Source organism: Musca vetustissima, unplaced genomic scaffold (genome assembly GCF_032173495.1).
Source record: "Musca vetustissima isolate MV318-11 ecotype Yass unplaced genomic scaffold, APGP_CSIRO_Mvet_v1 utg3141, whole genome shotgun sequence".
NCBI lineage: Eukaryota > Metazoa > Arthropoda > Insecta > Diptera > Muscidae > Musca > Musca vetustissima.
In genome coordinates, this window is record NW_026886665.1 from 102,945 (window position 1) to 126,256 (window position 23,312).

At 34.1% G+C, this 23,312-nt stretch overlaps 3 protein-coding genes across 3 annotated transcripts in view; 1 reads left to right on the forward strand and 2 right to left on the reverse strand.

The window, feature by feature from the left end:
• Positions 1-23,312, reverse strand: part of LOC133334139 (ATP-dependent RNA helicase DDX42) — a 61,629-nt gene that overhangs the window by 15,282 nt on the left and 23,035 nt on the right. The window lies entirely within an intron of this gene.
• Positions 96-6,006, forward strand: LOC133334166 (uncharacterized). The gene is made up of 4 exons (XM_061542463.1): positions 96-107; positions 166-627; positions 5,446-5,570; positions 5,631-6,006. Exons 1-4 carry the CDS (start codon positions 96-98, stop codon positions 6,004-6,006), a joined length of 975 nt encoding a protein of 324 aa, XP_061398447.1.
• Positions 10,266-13,031, reverse strand: LOC133334133 (myb-like protein I). Its single transcript, XM_061542429.1, is given in 1 exon segment — positions 10,266-13,031. A coding segment is annotated over 1 exon segment (2,754 nt). The 5' UTR covers positions 13,020-13,031.

Below are 23,312 nucleotides of genomic sequence, written 5' to 3' on the forward strand. Positions count from 1 at the left end.
TTTGTGTCCGTTTTTATACATGTCACAAACCATAAAATACTGTGTTTATCGTTGATTCGGTTTAGTCAAGTGAGGTGCTTCAAGCTATAAACGTCATGAAGATTATTGTAAGTATTAAAGCAATTACAAAAACGTCTTGAATTATATTCCCATTATTAATTTCAGGCATTTTACGCTTTAGTAATCAGCTCAGCATTTTCAAACGTCTTTGGAAGTTATTTTGACTTCCCGACACCAATCAATCCCAGCGTTTTAAAAGATGCAAAACCTGATGAAAAAATAATTCCTATTTCTGATGTTACAGAATTGAGCAAATTTAAACGGGAGACTAACAAACCTTTTTATCCCACAATACCACCCGAGCAGGCGCATCATAAAGCAAAACGTGAAGATATTTACAGAAACGTTGTCCAACACAAACGAGATATACCAGTGCCTTTAGTGGCGAAACACAAACATCCCGAAATATCTACTACTGGCAGTGACGAGAAACTCCCAAATGAGGAAAGTGAAATTGTTAAATTACAAAGTGGCAACAACAACCACGAACACGACCCAAATAAATTAGAAACAACACACACAGAATTACACACAGGACATACAAGGGAAACTACGACAACTCATCCGGTAATAAGACCAAAACCAGTATCCGTTTCTGAGCTTTTCGCCAGGTAACGTTTTGTAGAAATTAATTAACGCTAATGTATATAATAACATTCATACTTTTAGGCACCATGAAAGCGGTAATATATAAATAACGTGTTTTGTTATTAAAAAATGTGCTAATTTGCTGAATAAACAAAAATATACATATGTGTGTTGAACATTTCAAATGGGACTGTTGCATTCTTGTTTGTGTGTTTTACTCTGGTATACATTATTTATTTCCTATATTGGAATATATCTGGTCATATATCTTGGTATATATTAGGATCGTGACTAATAAACTAGTATGAGCATGTAAATTTCCATCTTTTCACAAATTAAATCCACACAATATCTCGATTTGCTCCAAACCCTATTTCAAATTTATCCCCGCTTTTCAACAAAAAATAATGACATCTCCTTAAAGTATGCTACAAAATTCGTTACAATTCCAAATAGTTGCCTAACAAATTTATGGCATCTGATAAAAATTCAGTTTTTTAAATTTATAATAAATATTTGGTCTGTTCCCCTACTGCAAGAATCTACAAATGTTTACTATTTTCTTCGATATCAAAAAGGAAAAAAAATTATCGCAGTAAAAAGTTGTACATTCTTGCAGGTTAAGGAACAGGCCTATCATTATAATTTATTTTCACTTTTGAAACCATTCGCTTACGCATGTCCAGAGGAAGACATGCACCCAGCAAGGAAGATAAGGTCACCCAGCAAGCGAAAGTCAGCTACAATTTGGAATTTCTTTACGTTTTTAATAATGGAAGTCAATTAACAACAATGGATTTTTACAGCAGATATGCAGCTGGTGGTGTCTTTGAAGCGGTGTGCACAGTAGCATTTTGAGTGGCAGTTTTTTTTATCGATCACTGACTGCCTAACATGGTATAATAATAGAAGGTAACAGCAAGTGTTGTTGTACAAAAAACGATACAACAACCACATGGGAATTTGTTGTTGTAAGTTCTACTAGTGTCAACTCATTTGACAGAAAAATGTAAACAAACAAACAAATTATCATCAAATTATTTTTATTTTGAAAATGAAATATTTTCGAATCCTCAAAATAAAAATTGAAAAACATGAATGAAAATCTATCAAATTTATATATCTATCTATTCCACATCTTTCCTATAATTGAGCCATTGCCATATATATGTGTAACACATATGAAAATGCTGGGAATAGCGAGTTATTCCTTGAAGAATGATTTGCTTCCTCAAACTTTCCCAGCAGGCAGATTGAGTAAATTGAATACAAGAGCACATTTAATAAAGAACAATTTCAAATTGTATGCGTTCCCAATTTTCCTGTTGGGTGATTTTTAAAAACATAATTTGTCAAATTCATATTGACACTAGTATTACGTTGGAATCAAATCAGCTGGGATTTGCTGTTACCTTTTATAATTGTACCATGACTGCCTAACAACCATGAATATTTTTGAGGTCGACTGATGAATATTTTTGAGAGGCCACACTATCAAACAAACAAAAATTTAGTCTGTTCCCGTACTGCAAGAATCTACTACTTTTTACTGCGATAACAAATTTTCCTTTATTAAATCGACGAAAATAGTAAAATCTGGTAGACTCTTGCACTACGGGAACAGACCAATTGATAGCAAAATTTGGGCAAGTGTGTCATTCAAAAGTGCTAGTGTGTACAACGCTAAAGGTCCAACAGTTCGCTGCAGAATTAAAATTAAAGCAAACCAAATGGTCCGACAGTAAAGGGCTAAGCAGAATGTTCGCGTTGAGCCATCCATGGAGTTAAGGGCTAAGCTGAATGCTCGCGTTGAGCCATCCGTCGCGTTATGTGTTATCGAAAATACAACAACCACAAGGAAACGATAACACTAAAGGGCTAAGCAGAATGCTCGCGTTGAGCGTTTTTTGTTATCGCGTTAACGCACTCAAAAAGTTAAAATATATTTAACTCCGAAGCGCAGCGCACATCAACTTCGAGCGTTTGTGTTATCGTTTCCTTGTGGTTGTTGTATTTTCGATAACACGTAACGCAACGGATGGCTCAACGCGAGCATTCTGCTTAGCCCTTAACGCTTGAAGTTATTGTGCGGTGCGCTTCGAAGTTAAATATATTTTAACTTTTTGCGTGCGTTAACGCGATAACAAAAAACGCACAACGCGAACATTCTGTTTAGCTCTTTATGTGTTATCGAAAATACAATAACCACAAGGAAACGATAACACAAACGCTCGAAGTTGTTGTGTTGAAATTATTCCCTTTCTCCTGAATATAGCTATTTACTTTCCATTCATGTTTTCATTTTTTTCTGAAAATGTTATTGCTTTTAATACATTTTTATATTTTCTCAACTCATATGTCACATATAAAAAAATTGTATTTTTTGTGTATCCCACATTTGTTTCTCGAAGTTGATGTGTTGATATTATTCCCTCTCTACTGAATATAGCTATTTACTTTCCATTCATGTTTTCATTTTTTTCTGAAAATGTTATTGTTTTTAATACATTTTTATATTTTCTCAACTCATATGTCACATATAAAAAAAATAGTATTTTCTGTGTATCCCACATTTGTTTCTTGTTTTGTACGCTAATTAGAAATAAAGAGAAAGAAATGCATATTGAATTTCATACAAACCAACTTAGCAGGTCAGGCCTGAATCCTCGTATGTGTTCCACCCTTTAAATATATTTTAACTTTTTGCGTGCGTTAACGCGATAACAAAAAAAAAAAAAAACGTCCAAAGCGACCATTCTGCTTAGCCTTTAAAGGGCTAAACAGAATGTTCGCGTGAGTGTTTTTTGTTATCGCGTTAACGCACGCAAAAATTTAAAATATATTTAACTCCAACCACTTCGAGCGTTTGTGTTATCTTTTCCTTGTGGTTGTTGTATTTTCAATAACACATAACGCAACGGATGGCTCAACGCGAGCATTCTGCTTAGCCTTTAAGGGCTAAACAGAATATTCGCGTTGAGCGTTTTTTAGTTAAGGGCTAAGCTGAATGCTCGCGTTGAGCCATCCGTCGTGTTATATGTTATCGAAAATACAACAACCGATTCGGAGTTAAATATATTTTAACTTTTTGCGTGCGTTAACGCGATAACAAAAAACGCTCAACACTAACATTCTGCTTAGCCCTTTATCGCGTTAACGCACGCAAAAAGTTAAAATATATTTAACTCCGAAGCGCAGCGCACATCAACTTCGAGTGTTTGTGTTATCGTTTCCTTGTGGTTGTTGTATTTTCGATAACACATAACGCAACGGATGGCTCAACGCGAGCATTCTGTTTAGCTCTTAAGCGTGTACACACTATCATTTTTGACTGTCAACTTTTTTATCGATTACTGACTGTCCAACAACCATAAATATTTTTGTGGTTGCCTGATGAATGACAAACATGTGAAGCCACACTATCAAACAAGCAAAATTTGGGCAAGAGTGCCACTCAAAAATGATAGTGTGTACACCGCTTTAAAGGGAAACGATAACACAAACGCATATCGTTTCCTTGTGGTTGTTGTATTTTCGATAACATATAACGCGACGGATGTCTCAACGCGAGCAATCTGGTTAGCCCTTTAAGATCGTATAGTTTCATACGTGTTGTCAAAATGCTTTCTATTTTGAATTAATGTAAACAAACAGATTTCAATGGTCGATAACGATTGCTTTCGGGTTGACCTTTTCAATCGGCCTTAAATGAGTTCGTTTCGGAACGACACAACATTTTATAAGGTAATTCAAGTGCGTTGGGAGTATATTCCTTGTAAACCCAAAAAAATTGTGATTTTCATTTATTTTTATGTTTTTTATTATTTTGTTTCAAATCACAACATTTTTGACAGCTGATCGCCCAAAATCATTGCTCTGATTCATATAGCTTATTGGACACAACCCTACAGGTTTGGCGACTGGCTTTATGTCTGTCTGTTTACTCGATATTTGGTAAAAATTGTTACCAAATGTTACTAAATTGAAAAATGTGAAAAGGTAGCAAAAGAGAACTTTTTTAATAAGAGTACTTTTTCAAGAAATAATATGAGAATTCTTGCTTCTTTCGATTGCATTTGAATATGTATGCTATTGACTAATTTTAATTTTACTACCTCTTTCTCGAAAGTCAATATACCCCAAACTAACACGAATTTCAGTTCCAAAGTGCTCTTGAAATTATTGAAGTAATCACGACGGCTATGAATGTCATCAATCATGAGATAGCACAGAGTACGCCAAATTGAGTATCTGACAAACAATCCGGTTAAAAAAGATTGGAACTGATAAATTAATTTAATGTTTGTAATTATAATCATAACTGAACAGTTTTCAGTCGTAAACCCATTCATTTTTTAAGGAAAAAATGCAATCACATCAGTATCTTTATCTGCAATACTTTTGCCGGTCAAATCCATAACAAATTCTTATCCAAAAACAAATATATACATATATATCGTGGTTATTGGAGGATTGGAATGGTACTGAAATGGTCACGGGGGTACTACGGTAATTTTTTGGGTAAAAAGGTACTGAAAAAAGTACTATTGTACTGAATTTTCCATCCCTGCTGTTTACCCAAAAATCCAGTAAAAGAGAGTCAAGTGAGAGAGCAAGTTTGACAGTTGAACAACAACAAACTTACGGGATTTTACTGAAAGAATTTTATGCAGTAAGAATTTTTATTGACGTGTTTTAGATCGCCTTCCTATGCCTAAAATGTTAAAATATATAATTTGTGTCGTAAGTTGTACATCAGTGACCAAATAACCTTTGCTGATGCTTGTTTCTTTTTAGGTAATTCTCCCGTTGGTTGTAACGGAATTCACAGCCCAAGACTGTCGAGAACTAGGTTTTATAAAGGGTCAGCTTATGTGTTCAAGTTGTGATAAATTGGATGATTTTGCTTTAGAGGCTCTCAAGTATACATATTTTAAAATATCCCCTTTTGAATGTTATTATTAATACATATATATTTGCAGACCCCATTGTAAGGAGTGTTGTACCTTAGATCAATTGCCAGCAGCAGATCGCCGATACCCAAAGGCTATTTTGGAAGTTTGTACGTGCAAGTTCCGGGCTTACCCACAAATTCAGGCTTTTATTAAAAGTGGTCGTCCGGCAAAGTTTCCAAATTTGACAATAAAATATGTTCGAGGTTTAGACCCCATTGTAAAGTTATTGGATCACAGTGGCACGGTCCAGGAGACTCTTTCGATTACAAAATGGAATACTGACACCGTTGAAGAGTTTTTTGAAACCCATTTAGAGAATGTGAATGTGCCTGGAGGAAAGTCTTCGTTTGGTGTAATCGAGGAGAAACACGATGACGATTATTTAAAAACGAACAGAGTGTGAATCATATTTTCAAATACAATTTACCATAGACACAAGTAATACCATAATTAAAAAAATAATAATGTATGTTCTTGACCCCCTTTTCGTCTATAATATGAACAAATAGGACAAGTGGGTAGATTCTTTTAGTTCTGAAACAAATATTTAATGTACAATGTATTCAAATTACCCACTACGACAAAATGTTTTGAACTTTTAAATTTCGTACGCTCGATGCATTTCGTTACACTCACATATATATATATATATATATATATCGGACACGGGCAAAGTAATATTTCAAGTAGTTTTTAATGAAAATTTGAACATTAAATAGAATAGTCACAAATGCAGTTATGCAGTTCTGTACTTGTAACATTGTAACTGAATTTCTTTGAGATCAACATAAATATACTTCTATTTAATATCTAATTTCATAGAACAAGAATTAAACACCTGATCGCAAATAGGAACTATATATTTATTTTAATATTTAATTGTGTCAATAATTGTTGTTCTAATGTAGCAATTCTGTTTAGTTGGAGTCCCTGGACCACGAAAATACCTTTGGTTTTTCTGGGTCACTTAGAAAATAAGTTTAATAACGGTAAATGTAGAAAAAAACGCGATTTCATAGATTTTCAATTTGAAACTCGAATAATTTCTTTTATTTCTAACGGATTTATATTATTCTTTTTTACTTCGAAAAGTAGAATTTTTCTTTTCAAACAAGATATATATTTGGTAAATTGGTTGAGTATTGGCTGAGTTACAGCGGTTTAAATTTGAAAAAATACGCATAAAAAAACAAAATTTATATTTCTTCGGACTGTACGATGAAATTTTGATATCAAGCCGTATACGTTTTATTATATTACGGGGAAGAAAATTAAATTAGCTTTCGAAAATGATAAAAAGCAAAAAAATCGGTTTAAAAATGGATGACTTATACATATTTTTATATATACACATTTACCGTTATAAAACAAATTTTCGAAGTGACCCAGAAAAACCAAAGGTATTTTCGTGTCCCAGGTACAGTCTAATTGCAGGAGTAATTACAAAAAAAAAAAAAAAATCAAATTCAAGTGTAAATGCAGACAAATTTAAATATTTGTAGAAGGTCTTTGGAAAAAACAATTGTTCCTAACAATATGATCGAATCCTAAAGGTGCAATTTTAAACTCCTAACGCCTTATTATCCATCAAAATATCAAAAATATATTCCTGCGCAAGCTGTGTGACGTTTCAATGGAACATAACATTGTTGTGATAGCACGAAGTTTTCAACAGCTTACTCGGCAAGATAGCTCTAACTACACGATGGGCATGGTTTTAAAAATTCCACATGTTGCAAGGTTAAGCAAGTTATACCAAAGACAGACAGATGACCTTAATTTGCATTAAATAGTTCTTAATTTGAATTAATATTTACCCCTGACAGACGAGAGTTTCTGCATTTATGATCCACCAAAGACAGACGACCTTAATTTGCATTAAATAGTTCTTAATTTGAATTAATATTTACCCCTGACAGACGAGAATTAAGGCTGTCGTTTGTCTAGGCTACTACATTATAATGAACAATTATATTAAAACAAATATGTATTTAGTATTATAATGCAATTCTTGTTCTATGAAAAAGATGTCAAAAGAAACATTTTATAAATGAAAAAGGTTTCAAATTTAAATGTTCATAGAACAAGCATTTATCCCTAGTTTTGCCCTATATTTCAAAAAGTCTAGAACTATCCCAGTTTATACTATTTTTTTAGTTTTTGGTAGTAAAATTAGGTAATGAATTAAAATATATTTATATCAATCTGAAAAACACAAATTAACAATTACAGGACCACATAACTACATTTGTAATATTATTTTATTTCAATTTTAATTTAAAACTACTAGCAATATTATATTTGGAAAATGTTTTATGCCATTTGTAAAAGGTTTTATTCCAATTAGAAAATGTTTTATTTAATTTGGAAAAGATTTCATTTAGTTATAGAAAAAGGTTTCGTTTAATTTGAAAAAAAGGTTTCAGTTAGTTTGGAGAAGGTTTAATTTAATCTGAAAATCCTATATATTACTGTACCTTACAATAAGAATCTTAGGATCATCTCTTGTATATTTCCAAAGTTGTGGAGGGAATTTCCAAAATGGTGAGATTTCCTTACTGGTTTTTTGTTAAAAAATATAAACTTCCAGAAAATATATAAACACATCTGCTGTATATTTATATTTAAAGATTTATTTATGTTCAAACAAATAACTTTGTTATTATTCTATACATAAAAGGGATTTTCGCCCTGCTTTTATTATTTTATATATATTTGGAAAATGTTTTATGCCATTTGTAAAAGGTTTTATTCCAATTAGAAAATGTTTTATTTAATTTGGAAAAGATTTCATTTAGTTATAGAAAAAGGTTTCGTTTAATTTGAAAAAAAGGTTTCAGTTAGTTTGGAGAAGGTTTAATTTAATCTGAAAATCATATATTTTACTGTACCTTACAATAAGAATCTTAGGATCATCTCTTGTATATTTGCAAAGTTGTGGAGGGAATTTCCAAAGTGGTGAGATTTTCTTTGTTAAAAATATAAACTGGCTTTTTGTTAAAAAATATAAACTTCCAGAAAATATATAAACACATCTGCTGTATATTTATATTTAAAGATTTATTTAGGTTCAAACAAATAACTTTGTTATTATTCTATACACAAAAGGGATTTTCGCCCTACTTTTATTATTTTAAATTATTAAATATATTACAATTATACATTATAGCTTACATAAGTATGTTATTATATATTTTCATTTAAACATGTGTCTCATATGTTCATATTTTAAAGTATATATGGATAACAAATGAATACATTTATTAACTCTTTGAGAAGAAAAATTAACAATAATCAAAAAACACAAATATTATTTTGTAATATAAAATTTTTAGAAAGCAATTGTATTTCTTTATGTTATTTACACAAGTTCCAACTTTGGCGAAGGTCTTGTAAATGGTCAAAATTACAATATATGTATATAAATATTTAATTGTATATGTAGACACGGTTTTATATTTGCTGTCTAAAAATGGCTTGATTTGAAAATGAATTATCATCTGTGGGATGGTCGCTTTCAATGACATGTAGTTTGATGGGTTTCGGTAAAGTAGGATAGTATCGTGGTTAATTTAATCACTTAAAATATGACTATTTTAAGAATAAATAATATTTCCTTTAGTTGTTTGTTTTAACGGTAATTTTCCTTATATATTCGGGTTGTAATGTTCTTGGTTTCGTGTAGGACCGGCAAATGTAGATAGCGTGTGTATTTCTATTGATAGTATAGAAAATTGTCTTCTGGTGCAAGGGAATGTCAAAAATAATAATTTCCAGTATTTTTCAGAACATTTTAATCGCATGATTGGAAAGAACAACTTTTTGGTTTATTGGAAAATACCGCTCTCACTTCAACACTCACTTTTGGTAAGTTGCGGCCAAAATAGACTTTCCTCTATTTTGGCCGCTGACCATACAGCTAGTCACACTGTACTCATATCTCTCAAGGTATAACTAGGTATGAATGTAAGTCGATCATCAATCAATGGATGGAGTAATAAGAAAGAAGAAAAAATGCACACATCTTAATAATCACGTACATTGGTGAAAATAGATATTATTTGATGTGTGAATTTTCTGATTTCTAGTCGACCTACTTAGCTCTTATGTCACTGGTCTAAGACACTTTTGGAGGTTTGCTTTGGAAAATTGTACAATTAGACATTCATGTTAATTTATTTGTGTATCTGCTGTGTGATGGCGATTGACAAAATTCAAAATTTTGGTGTTGGTTCTGCTATGAGGCCTAGTTTCGCATTTGTACCGAATGAAATAGGTATTATTTATTTCTACGTTCTAAAATTGTAATCATACAAACTTATTTTGTAAAGTACCTAATAAACTTACGTTTTATATCAGAAGAAGTATCTGTTTTGATGTGTAAAACCCATCTACATACATACAAGAATACATACTATCAATAATAATATTATAAGCTAGCTTGTAATCGAGGATGCTTAAAAAGAACTCCAAATACGTAATGAATTCGAAGAAAATTTGGGCCACTGTGAAATGATTTGTAGAAGATAATCCGTGCTTGCAGTTTCTCTTCATGGGGAAGTGTGGGACGGGTCGTTTTGTTTGTGCATCAGAGGAATATATGAAAGCTTGTTTCTGTTTTTTCGTAACCCCTTCGTTGGTGGAGAGGCAGCCGCTTCATTTTTAGAAAAGGAAATTACGCACTTCGTCGTCTTCATCGGCGTGAACGTGCTCTGCGTTCAAGACGCTTAGGATGTCGTCTTCAAGGGGTTCCTTATGCAAATTGACGTTGTCGTCGTCTTTATCATCGATAACATCGCCACCTACCACGCTACTGTTTATGACTAGTGCTGATGCTGTTGAAGATGGAGGACTGCCGAGCACTTCTTTTACATCGACCAATGGCCCTAGGGGATCGAATGAGTCTTCCAGAAGTATACCACTCTCTATAGCTGCAACAGCTTCCTCGTAGTATCAGTTAAGATCTCTACGAAAACTGTCCTCTATTGAAGGATCGGCAATCATTATTGGATTTTGGTCAGATAACATTTGAAGGCTCGACTCATCGATCTGGGCCAAATCCAAGTCGAGGTTATCAAAAATGTCGCGAGATGAAGAATAATCGGAGAATATGATTTGGGGTATATTTGTGGTGGTATTTGCGCTCTGTACCACGTTTTGTTGTTGATGTTGGGAGTTGTTATGGGTCGTATGACCATGATGCAGCTGCTGGGAATTCTGGTTACTGTGGTGATTATGTTGGTGGTGATTTAAAATATGAGCAGAAGGCGACGTCACTGGTGATATATTTCCACCCATCATTGTGAGACCTGGTGAAGACACCGACAGCGGCGATGGTGCGTGATGGGGCGAATGCAACGGAGAGTGGTGTGGCGATGTTTGCACCGATAGTGACAGCTGTTGGTGGTGAGCAGGAGAATGTGAAGACATTGGTATTGGTAATGGCGACGAAGGCGAAGGTGAACAATGGGAAAGCGGCGAAGGTATCGGTGAGGAGTTAGCCGACAGCAAGTCTTGCCTATCGTTGTTATTTATAAGTGCTGTCCTGCACGACGTGGGACCGTTACTGTTTGTCGTGTTTACCGTCGAGTTATTATTTGTGTGTTGAAAATGCTGCGAGCTGCTGAGTGCGATACTATCGTTAGATGTCCCCGATAAGTTATTGTTGTTGTTGCAGTTTGTTGTGTTATTTGTGCTCTGTGACCTAGTTGCGTTAGCCGATGACGAATTAATATCACCCAAATCAAACAACTTATTGTTAAAACTATGCTGCATTGCCTGCTGCGTACCTGAAGTTGCAGAAGCAACATAGTCTTCGATTTCCAGCGTATCATAGTTTTGTGGTGATTGACAATTATCTCCTAGGCTGAATTGCTCGAAGTGATTGTGAAAAGCGGGATGAAGTGTGTTGTACCCCTGGCTAGAAGAGTCAATGTTTCCAAATGTTGGTTGCTGCATTTGCGCATTCTGTCGTCCACTGCCCCCTGCTACACCACCAGATGTTGAACTGTTGCCCTGGTTGCTTGGACAATGTCTAATGGGACTGGCAGGCGCGCTTGTGTGAATGTCATTGGAAGGTCCCGACGTCAGAAGACCTGGAGATGAACCTGGGCTGGGAGGGTTTAAAGGCTGTCGATAGTCCGTGAGGTTGCCGGTAGAGCTAGCCGCACCAAGTGTGGGAAGGGTGCTGAATGCATTCGGATTTTGTGCGTTGTTTTGTTGGGTAACACCTACTGGTGACTGTACAGACAAATTTGTGAAGGACAAATGCGGTGATGACTGTGGGTTATTCGACGTAGATGTGTTTACAGCTGATGAAGAACTTTCCTGTTGGTGGTACGGAGATGGTGGACCACAACCGCTTCTCCCTATATTGGGCGGACTGAAAGGACTTGACGACTGGTCGCGTTCTTGACAACCGTTACCATTGTTTGGGGATAACATGGGTGATAGTGTCTGTTGTTGTGGTTGCATCATTTGTGATATATTGGAGCCGGCAGCGAAGTGGACAGATGTGAGGTCAGGCAACGAGCCGGTATTGGCGTAATTCATAACATTACCCGGTATTCCAGCGTTGTTGAATTTTGCATTGCACTGTTGTTGCTGTTGCTGCATGTGTTGCTGTTGCATTTGTTGGCTGTGTATATGTTGCTGTAGATGTTGATGTTGTTGCGCTTGTTGTTGCTGTTGCATTTGTAATCGTTGCATATGCAATTGTTGTTGATGTTGGTTCTGTTGGATTGTGTTCTTTCTTCTTTGAGCTTGCGGACTGTAACTTCGGCCAATATTCGGTGAATGAGATCGATTGCTAAGATGCTGGTGTTGTTGTTGATGACTTGACAGATTATGTTGGAAATTGCTATGCAAGGAATTAAGGTCTTCCATTACACTAGCCTGTGGCGATGTCCCAAAGTTACCCTCAGCCATGTTTAGCGTTTGATGCAAGGCCGAATCCGAGTTTGATCTGCGCCAGCTGGTATCCATGGGTGGACTCAAGTAGGTATTTTGGGTATTATTTGTCATAACACCTAAAATTAAACCCGCAGTACTACCATAAGGTGAACGATCCTGTTTTCGCTCGGATGGTCTTCTCATAGGTCCTCCACCCATACTACGACCTCGAGATTCTCGATAAGCTGTCGGCGAACTTCCAGATACCGTTCCTCCACCGACATTCGTATCTGGAGAAGCTCCGCCTCCACTAGCGCCACTACTCGTACCACTGCCTCCACTGGCCACTACAGTTGTATTACCATGTAGTGTAGTAGATTCGGTACCATCTGCATTGCTGGGCGATATCTCCAAAACACGTGTGGCCTTCACTTCGTTCATAATCTTTTCAAATTCGGCAGTGCCTTCTGCCTGCTTCTGCTTTTGCAATGCAATTTTTTCACTAAATTTTCGTGGATTCGCCATATTTATCTAATGGGGTTTTATTAGATTTGTATCCCTGCCACTTTGTTACGAGAATTCACAGTGCCTGCCTGTTATGTCTAAGACAACCATTTTTAGAGCACATTTCAAAGGAGGAAAAAGTTTGTTACACGAGCATGTTTGTGGAAGAAAATAAGGATAAATGAGAAAACGCATTAGTAAGTAAAAATTGTAAATTTGTAAAAGAGTAAAATCCACATATGATACTGTGATTTAATGTTATAATTTAAATTAATTATTTATTTACATATTAAGATAAATCTATGGTTAGGTTTAAGATTTTGGAGTTGTAGATGGATAGTGATTTTGTGAACCGATCTTGGCCTTGTGGCTAGGTTCCCATTCATGAACAAATAAATCAATTGAAAATCCACATCCAATTGAAATACGTTGGATCACAGATTGATCCATGGATACAAAGGATTGTTTTCACTGTGTTCTGTGTGCTGCTTGCAAGCGATATGAGGACATTTCTCCCACTTTTTAAATTGCGGCAGATAGTTGTGGCTCACTCTCAAAACTTAGACTTAAATATTATTGATGCAAATTTTAATGTAAGAGTCGTCCGAATATATTAGTCATTGAGACGACTTTTCTACTCAATGAAATGTATCCAAATGTACGAAATGAATAAAATATTTAATTTAAAACTTACGGTCGGGTAAAAGACCACGATAGTGGTTACTGATATTCAACTAGTATAAAGTTGCTCTAGTTGTTCTCTTCGTAATGTTGCGGATGCTGCTGATGACGCCGTCAATGCAGTGATTCGGCGAATCTCGAGGCTTATACGAAGTTATAGGTTCATCGCTTTACAGTCGGCTTTGTTCAAATTAATCGTCTGTATCAGTCTATGCATAATTAATTGAAGGGAGCTAAAACAAAAAATCAGGAAAAACAAAGTTCGCGCTATTTTTTTCAGTCAAGCGCAAGAACAAACCGAAAACGATGACAGTGAGCAGTTTGTGTGTCGTCGTTTGTGACAGTAAAGTGAGTGTTGGGTTGAAACGCAAAAGAAAAGTTATTGAAATAGTAAAGTCGAAAATAATAACAATAACAAAAAGTAAATACCGTGAGTTTAATAATGAGAAGCGTTCCTTCTATCTGTGTGCATAGATGGACGCACGATTGTTGGTATGTTACGTCCCACTATATAATATGGCTTTAAGTCGTTTTTCGTTTTTGTTTTCCTATTCCAGTTACGGCACGCGAGCGGAGACGTCAGGGGATTTGGACGAGTTCGCGGGCAAGAGAGAAAAAGAGAGAGAGAGCGAGAGTACAAACACAATAATTAAAAAACGAACTAAGCTTCGACTTGAATCAAGTGGCTTTGCTTGATTGTTTAAAAACTTGTATGACTCCGTTCGGCGAGGGCTGGGGAAACGCTATATGAATCGATTTGAATAATTAATAACGATTTTGGTTCATTTATGCGAGACAATCTTTTGTTTCTTTCAGCGTGTACGCTGTTTACGTCTTCATTCAGCAGCACCTGTTTCGCAGGATTTATTGGCAATAATGTGGCAACTTTGGGATGTACACCAACCAGTTTTTTTTGTCAGATTTGTTCCCAGAAACTTGCAGGACTGTTCTTTATATATTACAGATGATTTTTTTATTATGATGCAGGAACAACTTGCTTCGGCATGAGGAGTTTGTTTGGTTCAAGATTCGTAGGGTTTTGTTCGTTTTATATTTTTGTTTTCCTATTTCACGGCGTATTGTTCGTCTGCATCAAAGTATTTGTTGTTGGTATGCTACTGCGCTCTCCTTGCCTTTTCTAATTGCATTTCTCGGATACGATGTGTGTATTATTATGCACACACAACAACATTCCTTAACTTGCACATTTCACTTCATCGCATGTACATACCCACATACATATAAACAACACTCACACATTGGACCGATCTTTCACATACACACGATAAATCTTATATATTTTATATGACAAATATGCATAACATTCCGTTCAGTCTTGTCGAAAGTAGTCCGAGAACACAACTCCGATCCTTGTGCTTAATTTTCATTCATAGAATGGACTCGTTTCACTGTCCCAGTAATTTAAGTATGCATTGTTGTAGTTTTTATTTCGTCGTACTTTTCCTTTAAAGTTTTCGTATATGCTATGTCTGTATGGATCCCAAGAATTCTGTTATGTCTCTTATTCTTTTTCCCACTTCATTATTAACACTATTCACTGAACTCGTACTGGCGTTAGCAGCTGCAAAACTTCGCTTAGAACTGATTTCTCGAAGCACTTCTCCTCATTTGCATTTAAAATAAGTCGATAGTAAGCATTTGCTGTATTCTTATTATTCTTTAGAAATATTTGCTACTGGATTTCTCTCTGTGAAAAGAAATTGTTCAGCAAAACACGAACTGTCACTCGTAATTGTCAAACCGATTGTTGAAATGTGTCAAATTGTTGTTCTGAACGGTGAGAGCTGTTTTCATTAAACGAGCTGTGTTTCATACCCACACGTTTGTTCACCAAAACGACGTGTAAAGCGTATGGCAGATTTATTACCAGTGCTTTAGTAATGGGAGAAATTTACTCCATAAAATTCATGGTATCAAGGTGTATTTAATAAGGTGTATGCATCAGCTACAACTAACATTTTACAAAAACAACATTGCTGTTATAGAAATTAAATTGCCATGTTGACAATTAGTTTTTGACAAAAATAAACAAAAACAATTATTAATTTACGTTTATTAATTTTTGTCGAGAACTATTGTTTGAAGAATAATTAAGGAATTTGTATTTTCTTGGATTTTTTTTGCAATTTTAAGTTTAAGACCCGGCCACGAATTATTTTGAAATGTTTCCAACGTGTATCCCTTGGTTCCTGGTGATGTTGGTTATATTGTAAATTAAATTTTTTTTCGAAGAATTGCCTTCAAATTTCATCTCCTTAATGAAAGTTTGGTGGACGTAAATCGCCAAAACTAAATCAATGAACATATTTTTTATCAAAATCCTAAATTTAAATTCAATTTTGTAAATCGTAATTAATTGTTGAACATGTTTTTGACAATTTACTTTACAAGCAGTAGAGAAAAAAGTTTAAAACCATATGATTGTCACTTACACCTTATTTAATACACCTTGGTATAAATATTTTTTATTTGTTTTTGTTTAAATTTCTACTCATGTGTCGATGACACTAGTAGTACTTACAAAAACAAAATTTCTTTGTGGTTGTTGTTTCGATTGTTGTACAACAACACTTGCTGTTACCTTTTATTATTATACCATGCATAAAATTGTATAATTGTTATAAGGTAGGCCATGTCATTGTACAATAATACTAAAATAAAAAACACTATGTAGGTAGTGGCTTCTTCTGTCAAATATAAAATAAATATACGCCACAGGTTTCTGTGACTATGATTTCAAGCGGAATTCGCCTAAATTTTGGCATGAAAATGGACTAAAATGCTTAATCATCAACCCAAATTGAATTTTTGTTTTGTTTTACGTACCATATTTGGTCTGGAATGTTCAAAGCGGCAAAATTGCACTGCAATGAAGTGTTGATTGTGATTGACCAATGACGACGACCATTGAATATCTTTAACAGCTCAATATTTGCAGTTTTGATGAATTTGTAATGTTTTATTTATTTTTAATATCCAAATTTTTTAAAATATTCAGATAAACATTTAAAAACACGAAAGAAAAACTATCAAATTTATAATTATCAAGGTGTTTTAAAAAAGGTGTATGCATGAATTAGAACAACCATGGAACAATTATACACCTCTACGTTGTGGGATATAATGTCAGAATGAATAAAAACAAATGCAACTTGTCGGTCTGTCCATTTGGCATATGTGTAAAATTTTACTAAAACCGCGAATGTACGGAATGCTAGGCTTCCTTTTGAAAATCGAATTAAGAAACTGATTTATACACAAATCATAAAATTCTTCTTACCAATGTTGTAAAATTCATCTATAAACAAATGGACTTTAGAATATATTTTTTATTATTATATTCTTCAAAACATTACACACGCAGCCACACATTTGGCATAACAAGCCACAATATGAAAAAATGTAATTTTTAAGATGCTATGACCATGGTACAATTATAAAAGGTAACAGCAAATCCCAGCTGATTTGATTCCAACGTAATACTAGTGTCAATATGAATTTGACAAATTATGTTTTTAAAAATCACCCAACAGGAAAATTGGGAACGCATATAATTTGAAATTGTTCTTTATTAATGTACTTCCGTATTCAATTTACTCAATCTGCCTGCTGGGAAAGTTTGAGGAAGCAAATCTTTCTTGAAGGAATAACTCGCTATTCCCAGCATTTTCATACGTGTTACACATATATATGGCAATGGCTCAATTAAAGGAAAGATGTGGAAGCGATAGAAATATAAATTTGATAAATTTTCATTCATGTTTTTCAATTTTTATTTTGAGGATTCGAAAATATTCCATTTTCAAAATAAAAATAATTTGATGATAATTTGTTTGTTTGTTTACATTTTTCTGTCAAATGAGTTGACACTAGTAGAACTTACAACAACAAATTTCCATGTGGTTGTTGTATCGTTTTTTGTACAACAACACTTGCTGTTACCTTTTATTATTATACCATGTGCTATGACCTACCTTGAATAATTGGACATTTGATAAACATTCATTATAAACTCATTAACAAAAATATATATGTATATTGTTTCCTTCGCATCGCCAAATCTGTTTCCTTCGCATCGCCAAATAATTGTTGCTAAAATGGAGAATTACATACTTGTATTTACAGTTAGTAAAACTTTAGAAGACACAAATCACGCCGCAGTGTATGTGTGGGAGAGCACGTCTTATACAATGAACCATAGTTGGGCAGACTTGCACACCAGCATTGATGGGTTCTCTTTACATTTTTTGATGTTAAAACAAAAATAAACATTAATGAAATTTTTTTCCGAATTTTTTTTTAATGATTTTATTTTTTGAACTTCTTGGGATATTATTTATACTTTCAAAACATGGTACAATTATAAAAGGTAACAGCAAATCCCAGCTGATTTGATTCCAACGTAATACTAGTGTCAATATAAATTTGACAAATTATGTTTTTAAAAATCACCCAACAGGAAAATTGGGAACGCATACCATTTGAAATTTTTCTTTATTAAATGTGCTCCCGTATTCAATTTACTCAATCTGCCTTCTGGGTAAGTTTGAGGAAGCAAATCTTTCTTCCTGGAATAACTCGCAATTCTCTGCAATTTCATATGTTTTACACATATAAGTTGCAATAGCTCAATTATAGGAACGATGTGGAAGTGATAGAAATATGGATTTTATAGATTTTCATTCATGTTTTTCAAATTTTATTTTGATTATTCGAAAATATTACATTTTCAAAATAAAAATAATTTGTTTGTTTGTTTACATTTTTCTGTCAAATGACTTTGACACTAGTATAACTTACAAAAACAATTTTCATGTGGTTGTTGTATCGTTTGTTGTACAACAGCTCTGACTGTTTACTCGATATTTGGTAACAATTATTACCAAATGTTGTCTGTTTACCCAAAAATCCAGTAAAAGAGAGTCAAGTGAGAGAGCAAGTTTGACAGTTGAACAACAACAAACTTACTGGAGTTTACTGAAAGAATTTTATGCAGTAAGATTTTGCAAACTCAGCCATCATTGGATCAGCTGTTTCATGATCAAGCACAAAAATATTCAAAATATTTTTTTAATTTGCAAAGCTCAATTTGAAGTTAAGTTGCATAAAAATTACAGAAAATGGAAGAAAATTTCTAAGTAATGCAAAGTTTCATTAAATTAGAAACTAATTCCTTATATATTTTTAGGCAAGTTCCAGATAGAGGGCAATGTATTGATGCAGGGAGCTTAAATGTTCCCGGGGAACATACCAGATCAATTTTTCTTTTATTATTCATTTTATTTGTAATATTAAATGCAATACAAATAATTGTGTTCGTCCTTTGTTTGTTGTTTATTTTGGCGCAAATCAAATGTTTTCTTGAATCAGCTGTTTATTTGCTAAATCGTACTAAATGTTGTCTGTTTACTTTTTTCAGTATTACCGCAAAAGAGAGTAAAAAAAGGCTTACTCTCTGAACTAGAACTTACTGGAAAAGTAACCAGACACACCTAACAACACTTGCTGTTACCTTCTGTTATTATACCATGCTTTCAAAAAGAATTTTCAGAAAGAATGTACTGTATCTCCCGAATGCAAGGATGTAGCGACGCCAAATTTTGTTCATATCCTATGTAGGACAGTTTAATTAAATCTGTGAACAGAAAATTGTTCTATGATTACGGAAAAAATCGGGGCACAACGGGTTAAGGGAATGAGGTTCGTAGACTTCCACGCCAAGCAGAAATAATGCAACAAATTGACAACAACAGCTAAACGCAATTTCTGGGAACTTTAGGCGCTCAATTATTACTGACGCATGGGCTGACCATTGGTTCATTAGGTTAGTGCTGAAGATACATACGTATGTGTTGAGTTTAAGATTATCTGTACGGACAAAACAATATTCAAGTAATTGAGACGTCATATTTGTTTAGTTTTACATATCACACTGATTGTCAGACTGTCTACAGTCATGTATGCATATATATATATATGTTCCTATTCATATCTATTTTTCTATCAAGTGTTATAAATAGCACTGTTCTTATCTTGCTGAAAGCACTTCAGTTAGCTTCATTTCGTTGACGCCCAAGCTATTTTTTATGCCGGTGTTCCCTGGCATTGTTTACTGACACATATGGCAATAGGCCCTTGAGAAGCAGGCCTTCAATATATCCGTCTTCCGTTATAACAGTTGGTCTGTTCAGTACTTTTTTAATAGTTAATCTAGTAAAAGGCAAACATTTCAAAATCGCCCTCAGAGTACAAAATCATTTGAAAAGTTTGGGAACGCAAATCTAGTAAATATGCCAAAATTAGATGGTAATACTTTAAAATCAACATAACAGCCAATCAGAAGTTCGCATTCCTGTTTACCATTTTTTACTCGGACAAATTTTTCGAGTAAAAAGTTTACAAAGAGAACGCCATTTTGTTTTGTGTTCTTTTAAATTTGGTTCTATGTTTTACCAGTTGTGTGAGTTAAGGAACGGTTTTCGAGTAAAAAGTTGCAAAACTTGTAAAATTATTAGATTATTTTAGGTTCTGGAACGGAACTAGTTTTACTTTTGTGCGACTGAAACCGCAATTTATTATTCTGATATTTCTTTATAAAGTGACATTTGATTCAAAGCCAACATAACAGGCCAAGCCTGAATACTCGTATGTGCTTCCCGCTTAAGAGTGCAATGGAAATCTAGGCCTTTTTGTTTTAGTGTGAGATCGTTGTATTGAATACACATTATTGGAGTACCATCGTTATATAAGGACACAATGTAATTCAAATGCTCTATCGTCAAATCGCGAAATTGTTTGGGCAACTCATACAAAAACGCCAAAGATCGCAATTTCAATTTTCAATTGAAAGATATTTGCTGCCTTGTGTAATTATGCCATGTATGTATTGTGTAATTATGCCATGTATGTATTCATTGTTTTCAAAATATACTTTGACCGCAAACTTAATAGTCAGATGGGCTCATTACACGACCTTGTATAAGCATTGGTATTGCGTTTAAATGTTGGAAAAGTTCAACATTATCATAGAAAATTCGAATAGAGTAACTTCCGGTAATTTGGACCACCATTTTCTTTTTTTGATATTGTGGGCGTAACAACGGTAAAAAATAAAAACAAATTGCTTTCACACAACATTATATATATTTGTCTATAAAAATGTTATTGCATTATATTCAAAAAACTCATAACTGGGAATAAAAATGATTTGGCGGGTAATGTGGACCAGTATGTGTGGGTGATGAGGATTAGTAAGTTAAAGGTAGGTTGTGGATTGGTTGTGATAAATTTGAAATATATGGATTCATGTTTTGGGTACCGCCCCATTTGCGGTATTTTGAAGATCCTTGCTTCATTATCCAACCGAAGCACCTGAAATTTCGCAGATCGAGTTTTCAGAGGATAGAATACATCCTCGCATATTAAATGCGCCCATGTTTCGAACTCCTCCTCATGAAAAGGTCCAAATTTTTATAGTGGTCCACATTAACCGTCTATTGTGCTAAAAAAGCTCAAATCACACTCTTACAATCAGAGCTACATTTTTTACTACTACATTTTCAAAATTTCAATTATTTATTAAAAACCAAGTTCGATGTTTGTTTCACTAATTAGGAAACATTTATCAAGGCGGCATTGACATATTTCAAGTATTTTCTTAGATATGGGGGTGGTCCACATTAGACGCATAGTCCACATTACCCGAAGTTACTCTGTTGATTTTTGTTTTCGTAAATTTTATGTTTTTTCGTGATGCGGAAGGAAAATAAGTGTGTGTACCTGTAGTTGTTATTTTCCGCAACACTACATTCCGGGCCCCGAAACAAAGATTTTGCCATGCCGCACTAAGACCCTGTATTTCAAAGTTTACGAAAGTTGACCATAACGATGCCATTCAAAATGTTTTGACAAACGATTGGAAAACAGTCACAACAAAAGGCCTCAAAACTAAAGTTCGTAAATTTTTCGAGAATTAAAAAAAAAAAAAAAAAAAACCAAGCGATTGGACATCTATATTTCTATACCCGAATGCGTTCGAGTTGACATTAAGAACAAATGTAGATCTTGTGTAATTTTTCACAAACGTACACATCAGCAAAGTGAACTGTGTGTAAGTGCACTCATACGTTTTTAAGATACTAGCGTTGTCAATGCAATGCAAATATTTTCATCTTTGCAAAAATACTGTGAAATGTAAGCAGATAACATCCAGTAAGATTTTGCAAAATTACACGTAACTCCACATAGAATGTTTGAAATTCATTTTGTATAGCGCATTCACTTGCGCACTTTATATGATGTGGATTTATGATATCTTGAAAATAAATTAAGGCTGTTTACACCGACTTTGAGATCATTTCATGACAGTATTTATTTACATACACGCACACACTAATTTGCAAAAACAAAAATTTCCTACTTAAATTTTTATTTGAAATAGTTTGATATTTATTTTTTGTTACCCCAAATACGTATTGTCGGTTTTCTCTTAATTGAAAATCATCCGAAAAAAGCAAAATCATTTCAGCCGCTCAGTGCACACATCGATTAAATCCAACTTTACCTATTATCCGATGGAGCGTACCTAAACATTCAGCTTCCCCACTATTGCAAAATGTTGTGTACAGCCGTATTACCCAAGCGAATACTACAAACCGCAAAACAAAATTAAAAATTTACTGAATTAATCCAAACATTTTATGTTCCTATTTGAAATTTCATATTTCTGAATGTTTTTTATATTTATTTTCAACAAAGGAACAACAAAACTACGTTCTGTCAATATTTGTCAAATTCATATTGACACTAGTGTTACGTTGGAATCAAATCATTTTGCTGTTACCTTTTATAATTGTACCATGGCAAAAAAACCTAGCTTTCTATAACAAAAAAATCAACGATGCCGTCGAAGGGAAAAGAAATAAGTCCAGCCGAAAGTGAAATTATTGTCAAGCTCTTCAATGAAAAGAAAACTCCGTGAAATTGGTGGTAACAAATTTCCATTCGACCGGTGTTTTTGTTTCTCGTCCACGTTCTGACGGGCCAATACTCACAAGTCGTGAAACGTGCAAAGTTTTGCAAAGAGTGCGACAAAATCCAACTCTTTCAGCATCGCAAATTGCTGAACGCGTAAAAGAACAGTTTCACAAGATCGTCTGGCCTGGATATCATGGACATGTTGCACGTTGATAAGAACAACTTCATACCGACTGTGAAACATGGTGGGGCCGGTGCAATGATAATTTTTTTTATTCTTTATCCTTAATAGCCCAGTGGGTTTCAATTGTCTATTCCATTGTATACATGTCGAATAAATCCTCATAGAGTAGGTTAACCCGCTAAAAAGTTCTAATACGGCATTTACATTAGAACTTTTTACAGGGTTAACCTACTTTATGAGGTTTTATTTGGCATATATTCAAAGAAATTGAAAACTTAAACCCACTGGGTTAACCAAATTTCGTTCAATTAAAAGAAAAACTACTGGATTTTTTAAAACTTAAGGTACTTTTAGATTTGCGAAATCCACTTGATCTCAAATGTCAAAATGTCCATAGCGTATACGTCCAATATAATCCACTGGATTTGTGAACTGGATGAACGTGACGTAGA

What these genes read in the sequence shown, in the direction of transcription:
- LOC133334166 (XM_061542463.1), top strand. An exon ending in AAACTACGACAACTCATCCG is followed by an intron (nt 628 to 5,445) that starts GTAATAAGACCA and finishes GTTTCTTTTTAG; the next exon opens with GTAATTCTCCCGTTGGTTGT. An exon ending in TTTGCTTTAGAGGCTCTCAA is followed by an intron (nt 5,571 to 5,630) that starts GTATACATATTT and finishes ATATATTTGCAG; the next exon opens with ACCCCATTGTAAGGAGTGTT.